Source organism: Trichechus manatus, unplaced genomic scaffold (assembly GCF_000243295.1).
Source record: "Trichechus manatus latirostris isolate Lorelei unplaced genomic scaffold, TriManLat1.0 scaffold00027, whole genome shotgun sequence".
NCBI lineage: Eukaryota > Metazoa > Chordata > Mammalia > Sirenia > Trichechidae > Trichechus > Trichechus manatus.
In genome coordinates, this window is record NW_004443963.1 from 8,285,536 (window position 1) to 8,301,796 (window position 16,261).

The following is a 16,261-nucleotide window of genomic DNA, read 5'->3' on the forward strand; positions in this document are numbered from 1 at the left end:
AACTCATAGCAACCTTGTGTACAACAGAACAAAACACTGCCCGGTCCTGCACCATCCTCACAGTCGTTGCTATGTTTGAGCCCATTATTGCAACCACTGTGTCAATCCAACTTGGTGAGGTTCTTCCGCTTTTTCGCTGACCCTCTACCTTACCAACCATGATGTCCTTCTCCAGTCCCTCCTGATAACATATGCAACATACATGAGAAGAAGTCTTGGCATCCTCACTGCCAAGAAGCACTCTGGCTATACTTCTTCCGAGACAGACTTGTTCATTCTTCTGGCAGTCCATGGTATACTCAAAATTCTCTGACAACACCGTAATAAAAAGGCTTCAATTCTTCTGTCTTTCTTATTCATTGTCTGGCTTCCACATGCATATGAGGCGATTGAAAGCCCCATGACTTGGGTCAGGTGCACCTTAGTCCTGAAAGTGACATCTTTGCCTTTCAACACTTTAAAGAGGTTTCTCGCAGCAGACTTGCCCAATGCAATGCATCATTTGATTTCTTGACTGCTGCTTCCATGGGCATTGATTGTGGATCCAGGTAAAATGAAATCCTTTACAACTTCAGTATTTTCTCCACTTATCATGATGTTGCTTATTGGTCCAGTTGTGAGGATTTTTGTTTCCTTTATGTTGAGGCGTAATCCATACTGAAGGCTGTAGTCTTTGATCTTCATCAGTAAGTGCTTCAAGTCCTCTTCACTTTCAGCGACCAAGATTGTGTCATCTGCATATTGAAGGTTGTTAATGAATCTTCTGCTAATCCTAATGCCCCATTCTTCTTCATATAGTCCAGCTTCTCAGATTATTTGCTCTACATACAGATTAAAGAAGTATGGTGAAAGGATACAACCCTGATACACACCTTTCCTGACTTTAAACCACACAGTATCCCCTTGTTCTGTTCGAATGACTGTCTGTGGGTCTATGTACAGCTTCTTCATAAGCACAATCAAGTATTCTGGAATTCCCATTCTTCTCAATGTTATTCATAATTTGGTATGATCCATACAGTTGAATGCCTTTGCATAGTCAATAAAACACAGGTAAACATCTTCATGGAATTCTCTGCTTTCATCCAAGATCCATCTGACATCAGCAGTGATAGCCCTCATTCTACATCCTCTTCTGAATTGGGCTTGAATTTTTGGCAGTTCCCTGTCGATATACTGGTGCAGCCACTTTTGAATGATCTTCAGCAAAATTTTACTTGCATATGATATTAATGATATTGTTCGATAATTTCTGCATTCTGTTGGATCACCTTTCTTTAGAATGGGCACAAATATGGATCTCTTCCAGTCAGTTGGCAGGTAGCTGTCTTCTAGATTTCTTGGCATAGACAAGTGAGCAACTCCAGCAATGCATCCGTTTGTTGAAACATCTCAGTTGGTATTCCGTCAATTCCCGGAGCCTTGTTTTTCGCCAATGTCTTCAGTGCAGCTTGGACTTTTTCCTTCAATACCATCAGTTCTTGATCATATGCTACTTCCTGAAATGGTTGAACATCGATGAATTCTTTTTAGTACAGTGACTCTGTGTATTCCTTCCATCTTCTTTTGATGCTTTTCTGCTTTGTTCAATATTTTGCTCACAGAATTCTTCAAAATCGCAACCCGAGGCTTGAATTTTTTCTTCAGTTCTTTCAGCTTCAGAAATACTATGTTCTTCCCTTTTGGTTCTCTAAGTCCAAGTCTTTGCACATTTCATTACTTTGTCTTTTTGAGCTGCCCTTTGAAATCCTCTGTTCAGCTCTTTTATGTCATCATTTCTTCCATTCACTTTAGTTGCTCTATGTTCAAGAGCAAGTTTCCGAGTCTCTTCTGACATCCATTTTGGTCTTTTCTTTCTTTCCTGTCTTTTTAATGACCTTTTGCTTTCTTCACGTATGATGCCCTTGACATCATTCCACACAACTCGTCTAGTCTTAGGTCATTAGTGTTCAAGTTTTCAAACCTATCCTTGAGATAGTCTCTAAATTCAGGTGGGATATACTCACAGTTGTATTTTGGTTCTCATGGACTTGTTTTAATTTTCTTCAGCTTCAACTTAATCTTGCATATAAGCAATTGAAGGCCCCTTGGCCTCACAAATATACATTCCCTGAAGGCTTGTTGATGTCTCAGATTCTCAATTCTTTCATTTAAGTCTATAGAAATGCAACTACAACAGGACAGGATAAGTCACTAATACTTCTCAGTTACTAACACCTCAGTATGAATAGGTTTAATCTATTAAGGAGACTTAGAGATCTGTTGATACAACCCTCCTCGTTCTCCAGGTTGGGAAATTAAGACTCAGAGGGACTGAGTGGTTTTCCCAGGCCACATGCTGAGTGACAGAGTTGGGCCACTTTTTTTTTTTTTGCTAGTTGTATCTGAGGGGGCAAGGAGAGGGAGAGTGTGGATACCTACTGCAGAGAAGGGACACCATCAAGAGGTAGGGAAACTGAAGAAGAGAAGTTGGGGTCACAGATGTATGAATTGAATTTAGTTATTTCCTGCCTTTTTCCAATGAGGACTTGAAGTAATCCACAGTTTGGGCTGTGGGTATCTCTTCCTGGAGTATCTGGCTTCCTCCTTCCTTTTGGCCATGCTTGAGCAATGGAAAAAGCCAAGTGTGTTCTGGGGACCTGTGCATCTGGCGGTCGTATACACCTGGAATGGAGACGAGGATATAAGATTCCTCTTACAGTATATAACTGCCCTCTTCCACAAGAGTCCTTCAAACCTGCCCACACAGAGTCACTTGCACCTCCATGAAGGGCACAGGAGCAGAGGAGGGCGTTCTTGAGGTAACATTAGGATCCTTCAATGGTGGTCTTTTTCCAATTTTCACACATTTTCCTTATCCTTTAGTATCTGCAGTTGAGTGTCCACGTCAGAATGTCTGATTTCACACAAGATAACATGTTTTGTTATTTTAGGTGTCTTCAGTGTCTTGTTGTTAGCTGCCATCGAGTTGGCTCTGGCTTATGGCAACTTATGTGTAACAGAACGAAATGTTGCCCAGTCCTGCACCATCTTCATGATTGTTGGTATGTTTGAGTCCATTGCTACGGCTATTGCGTTAATCCATCACATTGAAGGTTTCCTTGGTTTTTGCTGATCCTGTACTTTACCAAACATGGTGTCCTTTTCTAGCAATTGGTCTTTCCTGATGACATGTCCAGAATAAGCAACTTGAAGTCATACCATCCTTGCTTCTAGGGAGCATTCTGGTTGTATTTCTTCTAAGTCTGATCTGTTTGTTCTTCTGACAGTCCATAGTATATTTGATATTCTTCACCAACACCACAATTTGAAGGTATCGATTCTTCTTTTGTCTTCCTTTTTCATTGTTTCTATTGTAATGAAGTGTGAAAGCTCTGAAGTCAAACTGACTCCTTCGCTTACCAGCTGTGGGAGATCAGACAATTTCTTAGTATCTCTGGGCCTCACTAAGGGTGTTCGGGGGTTGCGGACCAAAATGGCTGACACTGTCAGAGGGGGTAACACCAAAATGACTGTCTATAAAATTTTTGTGCAGTGTTTCAGCAGAAATTTATTATTTTTTATAAAAATATCCCTATAGTTAGTTTCAACAGCAAAAACTTTTTTTTGCAAGCCCAGCTTACATGTATAAATGTACCTAGAGGCTAAAACTCTATGCTGATTTACTTTTTGAACCTTCTAACGTGCTCCGGTCAGAGCTATCATTATTATCCAATTACAGGGGCACTTCAAATCACGTGGTTTCATCTGCACTGCGCTGTTGTTTTTGTTGCTGCTGGTGTCTTTATAGTTGCTGATTTTGTCAAATTTTCTGGTATTTTAGCTACAACACTGTGATAATTATTATTTGTGAACCCATAGCAATAACTTTTTTGAGAATGAAGTAGTAATTCAAGGAAAAGAAGGAGTGATATATGGGAATTACAATTTATAAATAACAGTAGTACAAAAAACATTACTAAGGATTCTGTATGGTCTGGTACAGGAGGGAGTTCATGAGGAGTTGACACCATGAGTTACTGCACTGGGTGACACCAAACCTAGTGATGCCACTGAGCACAGTGCCTGGTAAATATAAACACTGCGTGCACATTAGCTATGATTATGATTTCCACTTACTATAGCAACATACCATGACTTTAACATATCATGTTTTTAGTATGTCATCACTAACACATCAACATTTCAAGCCTTCTAGGTGCTATTGCTTCTGAACAATTTTGAGAACAATTGTTCCAAAAATTTCCTGCATCTCACACACGTTGCCATCACCACCCTCACCCTTTCTCTTATTATTGTCGTCAGAATTATTCCATTTTTGACTTAATGTGTATCTTATGTAAGTCGCCTCATTTTAGCTAAATCGGCATGTAATGACTGTCTTTTCTCACACTCACACATGTGCCACGATATCCAGTCAGCCTAAGGACAATATTGAGTTCACATAGGGATTTTTTTTGGACTTCTCCCAATTGCCATCCATGGTACCCATCAAGGAACAACAGGTTAACTGTTACCTTTCTAGCCCTGAGGGTTTTTACAGAATCCTTCATCTACCCTTATGCGTGATTTGAAATTCCACTTCTGTCTCATTCCACTAGATATTATTTTCTTGTACAAATTTTGAAATTTCTCTTGGAGAAAGCTGCAGCTTATTCTAACTTCATGCTCCCACTGCCTGGCACCTAGTAGGTTTTGAAAAGAAATTGTCTAAGAAATAGTGTTAAATCAGCATTGTAAATTTACTCTGGCAAACACCCATTTCAAGATGAAAGCATTGAGGTAGGGTGCTCAAAAAAATCTTTATTCATACCACCAGGCTTAATTATTTTTTCTTCTCTGAAAAAGGGGGCTAGGTTTTTTTTTTTTAAAGCGAGTACTCCACTTTCAGACTTAAAGTTGTGGCAGTTAGAACTAACTTCTTTCCCAAATCATCCTTTTCTTGTTCAAAAAATTGTGGGTTATATGTGTTTTTTGTTTTAAAAGAAAGCCACAAAACTTCTAAAATATATAGTTATAAAACAGCAAATAGTCATTGTACTGAGTTTCTAATTTCTTGCTGTTTGAAAAGCTCCTCTTCCCACAGCCAGATGATCCCTGAAATAAGGCCCAAATCTTGTTTTAAAATAAGCTCTTATTTTTAAGCAGTTTTAAGCACACTTGACTATTACCAATGAGTTTTGTCTCCTTCAAAGTGTGGGAGGATGTGCACTTAATCCATTGCATTGGAATTTCTTTTGGATCAGCCCTCATTGGTGGCAAATCTTTGCCTTCTGGGGGTGCACTGAATTTTTGGAAACTGCCAGCAGCATTTTTTCAGAGCCATCCCCAGTGACTTAATTTTGGAGATCAAGCTGGATCAAGACCATACAATTTGGAGTCAAAATCAAATCTGTAGAATAATGAGATTGAGCACGTTTCCTGTGTGGTTCTAAAGGTGGCTCTGAAGGCAACAGTATGAGAGGATGTCGGGAGTTCCGTGCACAATCAGTGGGAGCCTGCTGGCTCTCATGTGTTTGTCAAGGTGAAGAGGAGGAGGAAGCATAACCAGATTCCTGGTTCTTCCATTGGCCGGAGTCTGTGAACCCGAGCACCTGGAACCATCCTAGATCCCAGTTCCTCATCTGTAAAATGGGGATTATCATGCTTTCCTCCAGAGATGTTTTTAGGATAAAATGCAATGGTGGTGTTAGCTACCCTTGAGTTGGCTCCAACTCATGGCAACACTACATACAATGGGATCAGACTGTTGTGATCCATAGGGTTTTCATCACCAAAACTTTCTTCCTGCTCTGTCTTAGTCTGGAAGCTCTGCTGAAACCTGTTCAGCATCATAGCAACATGCAAGCCTCCACTGACAGACAGGTAGGTGGCTGTGCAAGAGGTGCACTGGCCGGGAATCAAACCGAGGTTCCTGCATGGAAGGCGAGAATTCTGTCACTGAACCACCACTACCCTCTTTTATAAAATGCAATACCAAGTGTAAAACACCTAGTATAGTGTGTGGTGCCTAACGATGCTCAGTGGATGCTGGTTTCCTTAGTTCATTCTTCCCTATCCTTATCTTAAAGTAGGACAAGTGTTTAAATATGTCATTTTAGCCATGTTTGCTTAAAACTCATTCATGTTTTCTAAAAACTCCACAAAATTATCTAAGGGTAGCCTGCATGCTGAGTTTCCTTCAACCTGGAACGATGTGTTGTATGGGAAGAAGAATAGAGGGAGGATACGAAAAACGTGACAACCACCCCCTAAAAAAGAACTCCAACAGCTCCAGGGAGTAGTTCTCCAGAACTTCTTGCTTCCCACCCCCAGCCCTGTGGAGCCCCCAGCCCTGTCTGCCCAGGCTGAAAGAGAGAAGGGTGGGATTCACGTGTAATTAAAGGGAATTTGGAAGGCTGGGATGTTGCGGAATGTTAGATCAGTAGCTAGAACAGCATGTGGTATTCTTTAGGCAGGCTTCATTGAATCCGTACAAAAAAAGAAAGAGGGGCTGCCTGCCCGTCTGCTCATTTATCAAACAGCGAAGCTCAACTTTCACAGCTCCACAGAAGTGTTTTACTGTTTGCCGAGTCTTGCTCCAGAAATTAAAAACTGAACTGCCTTCGCAGGGCTCAACTGACACTGCATTTTGAGACGCAAACCAAATTGTGCTGCGCTTTCAGATTCAGGAACCAGTTGATTATCTGGTGAAAGGATAGGAGAATAATTTATAATCTGCAGCCCATAAGAAAAAAAAAAAGCCAAACCCCTTTCCCCTTCCCACAGGTTTTTGTTGCGGCTGGAAGGAGGAGGTGCAATCCGCAACAGCCCTTTCTTTGCTGGGAGTGGGAAAAGTCTTGACCTCCCTTTGGATGCGTGTGATGTGGTGCAGCCATCCTTCCTCCCATCCCCCACCCCAACTCTTAACACACTTCCTTTCCTCTTCTTTTTTTTTTTAATTTGAAATTACCTTTCCCTCTTTTGGGGAGAGGAGAGGATCTGACCATCAAATATTTTTAGATAAAAGAATTTTCACAAACAGAATCGAATATTCTAACTGCACAAATATATTGCTTGGCAAGTCAAAATATACCACAAAAGCCTGAAGACTGGGTTGAGTGAGGATCGGAAACTCTGTAAAGAATCAAACTGTAGAGTAATCACTCTGTTAAGAGAATGGGCCGGAAAAGAATGTTGACCAGTTATTGTTGCTGTTAGTTGCCATTGAGTCAGCGCCGACTCATGGCGACCTTATGTATAATGGAATAACAAAACATTGCCAGGTCCTGTGCCATCTTCATGACTGTTGGTATGTTTGAGTCCACTGTTTCTGCCAGAGGAATAAGTAATAAAGACGGCAGAGAGAAGTCTTAACAGATGTGGACTCCCCCCAGCCTCACAGCTGGTCACTCTTCTCCCCTCCAGCCAATGGGCCTGTGGAAGGCTGTTTAGCTTGAGCTCTTGCCCTCCACCCTTCTCCTGCCCCCAGCTGGGGAAGCACAGGAGACACGTCTTCCCTCATTCAGACCATGACTTGGTATCCGTTCTTTAACTCCCTTGGCCTTGCTACAACCCTGTGAGATAAGCTGAACAAGTGTGATTATCCCCATCTTATAGATGAAGAACCTGATGCCCAAATGGAAGCAAGAGCAAAAGGTCTTTTTTTGGCTTTTCAAATTGGCACATAAAAAACAAGTGATAATACCCTCCTATACTTTATGAAAAGCAATTTGACAGGTGTTTTTAAATCCTTGAAATGTTTCTCCTCTTTGATCAAGCGGTTCCACATTTGAGAAACTATTCTGAGGGGGAGAAAAAAAACACAAAACAAAATATCAGCAATAACAATAAAAATCTTTATGCACAGAAGTGTTGATTATAACACTATTTATATTAACACAACACTGAAAACAACCTCAGTAGCCAATAAAAGAGGAACAATTCATTCTTTAATTTATTGAATCAATGAATTAATGCACTGAGCCACATTATCTCCTGCCTGGACTATTGCCAATAGCCTTCTGACTGGTCTCCCTGCTTCCACCCTTGCCCCCTACAGTCAATTCTCCACACAGCAGCCAGACTGGTCCTTTTGAAAGGTAAGTCAGATCTTGTTCCCCACTCCACTGCTTAAAACCCTCTGACGTCTTCCCATCTCACTCAGAGTAAAGGCAGAAGTGCTTCCAGTGGCCTACAAGGCCCTACATGAGCCACGCCCCATCAACCCCTCGAAGCCTTCCCAAACTCATCTCCTACTATTCTCCTGCTCCCTCGCCATGCTCCAGCCATACTGGCCTCCTTGCTGTTCCTGAAGCCAGCTCCCACCCTAAGGCCTTTACATTGGCCGTTCCCTCTGCTTGCAACTGTTTTCCACAGGTATCCACACGGTTCATCCCCTCACTTCCTTCCAGTCACTGCTCAAATTCCACCTTGTCACAGAGGCCTTATCACCCTAAATAAAATAATACCACCACCTCTGCATTCGCTATTTTCCTCACCCTGCTTTTTTGTTCTCCTCTATAGCACTTATCTAAGATAAGATATATTGACTTTTTTTGTTTATTTTGGGTCTTCTCCCACTTGAATGAAAGCTTCATGAACAGAGGCTATTTTTGTTCTGCTCAGTGTTTTATCCCTCAGTGCCTACTAAAATGTCTGGCGTGTAGTCGGAGCGCAATAATATTTGTTGTTGAATGAATCGAAACTCTTTACCATTATTTAACCTATTATGGTTATTGAGGCTGCAGCTTGCTGAACATGGGGAAAAGTAGTAGAAATCGAAGCTGGAGAGCAGTTTATGTAGTCTTGTAGGCCAAGGAAGGACTTTGGAGAGCTGAGTAGACCACTGACTGTATATTAGGATTCTATGGAACACATAACTATCGTCACTTAAACCATCGCCCAGGGAAGGTTTCTGGGAGAAAGTAAGGTGGTGGTGGTGTTGAGTGCTGTCGAGTCTTGATAGAAGCAGATCACCAGGTCTTTCTCCCACAGAGAGGCTAGGTGGGTTCAAACTGCCAACTTTTCGGTTAGCTGCTGAGCTCTTAACTGTGGTGCCACCAGGGCTCCTTAGAAAGTAAGGTACAAGCTAAGATTTGAAGAGTGCACAGACATTAGCCAGACAAAGGGCATGAGGGGAGGGTGCCAGACAATGAGAACAGCTTGTGGGAAAGTTCAGCGTAAGAGAGAACAGTGTGTTTATGAAACTTGAAAGAAATTCCCTGTGGCTGGAGCACAGGAAGTGGGAGAGAAGGAAGGGGGAGAAGTGAGCTGGAAAGAAGGCCGGGACGATCAGGTGGGACCTGGTGAGCCGGACTAAGGAGGGGTTTGGGCATTGTCTGGAGGCTTCACAGAGAAGTGGTTGTAGTGGGGGCATGACTGGAAGCAGGGGCAACAAGTTGGCGATTGCAGCAATCCAGGCACCAGATGATCTCGACTGGGACTGGTGGCAACAGGAAGATGGCAGATAGACTCAGGGTATATTCAGGATGGAAGAAGGATGGATCTTGGCCACAGGTTGAAAGTGGCAGGTGCAATTATGGTTTGGAAGAGGAAGAGCTTTTAGCTAGTCGAGGAACCAGGAAAGACTTCACGTAGGAGTGGCATTCATGCTGGGTCTGTGTGTGTGGTAGGGGGTGGGGGGGTGGCGGTTGCTGATGGGTATAAGTGGTGAGGAGGAGAGAGCTGCAGGGACTGGGAAGCACACAGAAAGTGGAGCAACACCAAAGAGTCTGATTTGGTTGGAGCAAGGGATTCATGGAAGGAAATTTTGAGAGAAAAGATGGAAGCAAGGAGTGGAGTTACATAGTGGAGTCTGTGAGTCCAGGTGAAGGTGCCTTTGCTGAGTCAGCTAGCCGGGAGAATTATCAGAGGCCTCTGAGCAGACATGTAGCAATGTAGCAATCTGGATTGTCCACATGGGGACCTCAATTATCCAGACAGAATGACTTTTGCTTAGTTAGGATTTTTATTAAGCAGAAAAAGTGTTTAATTGCCAGATTTCTACTTTATAGGACGTGGGTAGATTTAATCAAAGAGGAGACACCAGGCTTCCTGCTGATGTCACAGTCCTCTCAGCTGTTTCTCACTTTTTCTAGAATGTTTGGGGGATTCGGGTGTAGGAAGGGGGCAGGGATCTCAGATCCTGTTCAAAACTGAGACCACCAGAATATTTCCAAGAGGGTTAAAGTGAGGGGAATTGAAATCGTCATTGATGGTTAGGTGGGAACAAGAATTTCATTCCTCAAACTCACCTAACATGTATAAATGCAGGAATATAACATAAAAGAAATACAGATAGACTGTTAAAGGAAGGAATGAGGGGCTTTGTGGTGCTTCCATTCATCCAGAAGCAGTAACATCATTGTGGTTGAGGCTGAGTCAGATTGGGTTCATTCAAATCCCAGGTCTGCATCTTGTATGCTGTGTGGCTTCGTGCAAGTTACTTAGCCTCTCTAAGCCTCAGTTTACTTATCTGTACAAGGGAAATAACAACAGAACCTGGCACTGGGTTGCTATAAGAATTCACTGAAGGTAACACATGTGAAGTGACTGGCACAATGCCTGAGCCAATATTTGAGCCCAGGTGAGCCTGACCCCAGAGCCTGTGAGCTTAGCCACTGTGCGTTGATGTTTCCTAACCTGCTAGGAAAACAGAGAGGGAACATCTAAGGCTGCATGGGAGGGTCATAGGGGAAGCTGGGGAGGCTCAGAGAAGGGAGTTCCTCAGGGGTGAGGGGGGACAGCGTGGGTTCAGCATTCCAGGCAGAGGAAACAGCATGTAGTGGCAGGACTAGCAGGCACCTGGAGCTCTGGAGGCACCTGGGAGAGTGGCTGGATTTGAGGCTGGCAGATTGGGTTGTGGAAGATCACAGAGGGCCTCCTGGACCAGCCTGAGGAACCTGAATTTTTATCCTGTGTAGGCACTGAGAAAATGCCCGTGCTTGCATTTTAGAAAGCTCATGCTGATGGGGCAGCAAGACTGGAGGCTGTGTCTGTGGTCCAGGTGAGAGGTCATGGTGAGTTTGGGCAGTAGCAGGGGGATAGGGACAAGTGGATGGGTTCATAGATGTCTTGGATGGGTTCATAGGTGTCTTGGATGGGTTCATAGATGCCTTGGAAGCAGAATCACCAGGACGTGGGTCTATGTGGTGTTAGGGAGAGAGCAGAGTCGGGGAGGACTCTCCTGTTTCTGACTTGGGTAGCTCAGTAGAGGGTGATATTGGTCTTAAAGATGGTAGAACTGCATGTAGTACTGATCCACATATTATACAAAAGGATTAAATACAAACCATCAGCTATAGAGGGAATTCATAGGTTAAATTGATTGGTGAATTCACAGGCTGCTTCCATGATTTGATAATACTGCAAAGATCACAGTGCAAAGAATTACAAACCCACTGATGCTGCATTTTCTTACCTGGTAGAGGAATAAATGGCTCCATAAAGCCTGCGCTCCTTTCCCAGTCACCCTCTGGCGTGTCTGTAGACCGGGGTCTTCGGTCCTGGGAGCTCAGTCCAGGGCTAGGCCTCAGGGGCTTTGCCTGTGTGCTGTGTGGATGTTACATGGGATACCCATCTGGATAAACACTTGGAAAGGTGTCAGACCTTTCCCCATTCTTTTAAATCAAGTAATAATAAAGCTTAGCAACCAAACAAAACCGTGCTGCTTTCTTTTATTATCTACACATTGTTTGCAGAGACTAGGGAATGATTTATTTTTTAAAAAAGAAAAGAAAGTAAGAAAAAGAAGAACAACCACTATAATATTCTGGTAGATTTTTGTTGCTTGTTTTAAGATTATGTTCAACTTTTTTTTGTCAGTTTGGAATATTTATAGCCAGAAAATCCTTTTCTATTAAAAAAATTGATTTGGTACAAAATTCTTTTGTTCCACTCACAATCCTACTATCCTAACAAATATCCATTTTCAGTTTCCCTTTCTGTGCACGCACATAAATTGTAACGACAGCATACATGTAGTTTTTCAGTCTGCTCTTTCATTTAATATCATCACAAGCATTTTCTATGTTGTGACATAGTTTTTGTTACCATCATTTTTAATGGCTGCTAATATACTGTTGAGTGTATGTATTTATTTAGCCAGTTCCATATCATTGGACATTTATATTGTTTCCAATTTTCACTCTCATTAGTAGTCTTACACATAGCTTTTTCTTATTTTATTTTATTTCCTTGGAATTAATACATCAAAAAGTATGAATGACAACAGAGCGTCCCGGACAGAGCTGGAGAAAAATATAGAACAAAATTCTAACTCACAAAAAAAGACCAGATTTACTGGCTTGACACAGACTGGAGAAACCCCAAAGAGTATGGCCCCCGGACACTCTTTTAGCTCAGTATTGAAGCTACTCCCGAGGTTCACCCTTCAGCCAAAGATTAGACAGCCCCATAAAACAAAACAAGACTAATGGGGCACGACAGTCCAGGGACAAGGAATAGAAGGCAGGAGGGGGCAGGAAAGCTGGTAATAGGGAACCCAAGGTTAAGAAGGGACAGTGTTGACCTGTTGTGGAGTTGTTAACCATTGTCATAAAACAACATGTGTACCAACTGTTTAATGAGAAACTATTTGTTCTGTAAACCTTCGTCTAAAGTACAATAAAAAAAAAAAAAGTATGAATGTTTTATGGCTCTCACTATATATTGCCAAAAGGTTTTGGGGAAGGGTAGTACTAATAAATAATATCATCTTCAATCTATGAATACTCTAGTTTTACCACATCCTTGACAGTACTGAATATTATTTTTTTTTTCAAATGTCTGATAATGTCAGAGGGTTAAACATGGTACCTTATTTGTTGTGCCCATTTGCACAGGAGAAACTTCCCAGATCTAAATGTTAGGAAAATCTCTACTTTTCATAAACTAGTATGCTTTTATCTTATGGATAGTGGGACTCTTGTTACTTGTTGTATTATCTTCTTTGCTTGGATGGGTAGGAAACTTAGAACCCAAGCCATAACCCACTTTTAACCAACGTGCAGAATTTCCTGGCTCCATTTTTCTGCTTCCCTTATTTTCCCTCTATCTCTATTAGCATACTTGTATCCTTTCAGTAGTGTTCCTTTATGAACAGGTGTCTCAAATCCTGGTTCTGAAACCAGTAATGTGATAGAGTCTGGGGGGTGAACTTGGCAATAGGTTAATATAAACCCAGGGTGATGAGGCCGCTAAAGCTTGACGTGGTCTTAGACTGCCTAACAGGGCAGAGTGTTTAGAGAGCACTGTCCATGGCCCCTGGGTCAAACCCTATCTTGAATATTGAATTTAACTTGGGACATGATGATTTGAGAGGGACATACACCAAGTGAGAAGCCCGGGTTCTGAGGGACCTAGAGACCATCTTACAGGAGAAGTTAAGGTTAAAGGAACTGGGGATATGTCATCTACAAAAGTGACATCCTTAAAGAATGTCGCAAAATGGTTTTGTGATGTTATCCCATTAGATTCTCTCACCATTCGTGTGAGGAATGAATCTTATTTCATGCACTTTCAGATGAGGAAATGCTGCCCCATCCATTCCCCACACTGGAGAAGGTCAGCTTCCTAACGTACAGAAATGGTCAGCCTTCATGCTACCCATCCCAGCATCTTAACTTGTCTCTAACTTGTCCATTTGTTTCCGTCACACTGATGCCAATTTAGTGAGGCCAGCATCACCTAGCCTTCAGATTACAACATAACTCATTGAGTCTCCAGATTTCAGAGGAAGAAACTGAGGCACGGAGAGGTTCGATAAAAATCAATCCAAGTTCAAACAACTAACAGGGTCACAGTACATGTTTGTTGAATGAATGTGTAAATCAATCAATGAGAGTATTGGTGTGGACGGATCAAGAGAAACCCACCCCACCTCCAGAAAAAAACACTCAAGATTCAGGCTCTACCAGTGGGAAATCAGCCACAGCATCTCTTTTCATGAAGGACTGCATGGGGGGAGCATCCTCTGACCATGCTTGCCTGCTCCATGCTGTACTAGGAGGAGAACGGGTCAGGAAGAATTCGGTCAGACATAAGAGAAAACCCCTTGGAAGTAAAGGCATGAGTCGTCAGGACAATCAGTGATAATAATGGCAAAGGTTTACTGAGTACTTACCAAGTGCCAGGCACTGCTGTGAATTGTTTACAGGCATTAACTTTACTACATCTTCACAAGAATTCTCTAAGGTAGGGTCTATTATTCCCATTTTATAAATGAGAACACTGAGTCACTTGAAGGTCAAATAACTCGTCCAAGGGTACCCAACTAACAAATGGCTGAGCTTGGCTCTAATCGAGGTAGTCCAGCTCCAAAGTCCTTGCACATACCCCTAAGGACACCGCGTCTCCACAAACGTTATCTCTGTATTTTGTTTTCACATTGCGAGATGGCCCCTCATCTATGTTTCTTGCAAATCTGTGTGATTGTCCTGGGCAACAGCAGTTGCCATCACCTGCTCTGCAGATGGGTAAAGGATACTCTCTAGGGCAGGGATCAGGCTTCAGTCCTTCATTCAGCAAATATGGATTGAGCTCTTAGCATGTGCCAAGCCCTGTGCTAGGTCCCTGCTCGCATGGAGCTTACATACAAGTGGGAGGAGGCACACAATAAACTGTATAGAAGCAAAGACAATCATTTCCCATAGTGCTAAGAAGACGTAAAGTGGGGCCAGATGATGGCAAGTGATTGCTTGTGCTACTCTGGATTGGCTGCTCAGAGAAGGCCTCTGACAAAAGGGATATTGACCAGAGGCCCCAGTAGGTTAAGAGCCAACCTGGTGGAGATCTGGGTTAAATAGGCTTCCAGACAGTGGGAACGGCAGTGCAAAGGCCCTGGGTGGGGAGCAGGTCTGGTGTGTTTCAGGAGTAGAAAAAAAAAGCCAGCATGACTGTGATCTCATGGAGCATGAGAGTCATAGGGGAGGAAGGCCAGGAGATAAGCACAGGCTGGGCTACAGAGGCTAGGTATGGGTTTTGGTTCCAAGTGAGATGAAAGCCATTGGAGGGTTTTAATGAGAGGACTGAGGAGAGGACTTCCCTGGGTCAGCTGGGGTCTCCCTGGTGTCCTGTGTGGCTATGCTGTGAGCAGGAGGGGGCAAAGCATAGAGTGGCCAAGTGAGACCCCTCAGGATCCAGAGCCCCACAGTCATCTAAGCCCTCCCTTCCCCAACACCAGTTGTCTTCTCCAGGGTCCAGATGGCCTCCTAACAAGCCATTGTGACCAAGGACATGTTTTCGTCCCTTCTTTAATTGTTGTCATTTGTAAAACTCGGTGACTGTGCTCCCAACCATTCCCAGTGGGTAACTGATTCTTGTGTTGACTTACAGATTATACGGCAGCAGTTTCCTCAGTTAACAACCAGAAGACTCGGGACCCGAGGACAGTCAAAGTAAGCACCAGACAGTCATTCCACCTGCAGAACGTGCATTTCTGGGCCTTGAGACCAGCCCTAGACCCCAGTCCTTCATCCGGAGCTCTGTTGGCAGGCGTGGCGTGCTGGCTGTGCCAGAAGGGAGAACAGAGGAGCTCTGCGACAGCCAGGCCCCCTCTCCCAGGGCTGCTGAGAGAGAGGGCATCTCGCAAGGGCGACCTGGCCTAGCTACTTTAGGGAATATAGCGTTGTGCCATTCTGCCTTCAAGCTTTTTATGTAAAATAGTCTTGGGCATCATTTAAAGGAGCATCTTGATGCTTCTTGGACAATCTCCCAGTTACTTAGACTCTTTTGCTTAGCAAACTATCTGCTCTGCTAGTCTCCAGACAGCCAGAAGAGCAACCTGTTCTGTCTCTGCACAGGAGAGGGGCAGAAAGGTTCAGCTATATCGTGACGACCCACTGCTTCCTATTCATCATTTCTGTCAACCAACCAGCCAAGGTTTGCTTCACACCGTCTGTGTGTCGGATACATGATGCTGGGTGCCAGAACACAGCAGCAAACAAGTGTCTGCCCTCATGCAGCATACATTCTGGTGGGAAAGATAAACAATAAAAGAGTAAGCCAAAAACGATAATCAGATTGCAACAGGAGATAAAGAGGGTGGCAGTAGAGAATAAGGAGTCTCTGGGTGGTGCAAACAGTTAATGCACTCGGCTGCTAATTGAAAGTTTGGAGGTTCAAGTCCACCGAGATGCACCTTGGAAGAAAGGCCTAGCAATCTACCTCCAAAAGGTCACAGCCTTTGAAAATGCTATGGACAATAAGTCTACTCTGACACACATGAGGTCGCCATGAGTAGGAATCAACTCGATGGCAATTGGTTGGTTGGAGTAGAGAA

The 16,261-nt window shown here is 43.2% G+C and overlaps 1 protein-coding gene across 2 annotated transcripts in view; it reads left to right on the forward strand.

The window, feature by feature from the left end:
* The window catches only part of RFX4 (regulatory factor X4), a 195,538-nt gene that overhangs the window by 82,355 nt on the left and 96,922 nt on the right, over positions 1 to 16,261 (forward strand). For both annotated transcript variants that reach the window (XM_004373788.1, XM_004373787.2), the window contains exon 5: positions 15,316 to 15,377. In XM_004373788.1, the coding sequence (XP_004373845.1) occupies positions 15,316 to 15,377 (62 nt within the window). The remainder of the gene's footprint in view (positions 1 to 15,315; positions 15,378 to 16,261) is intronic.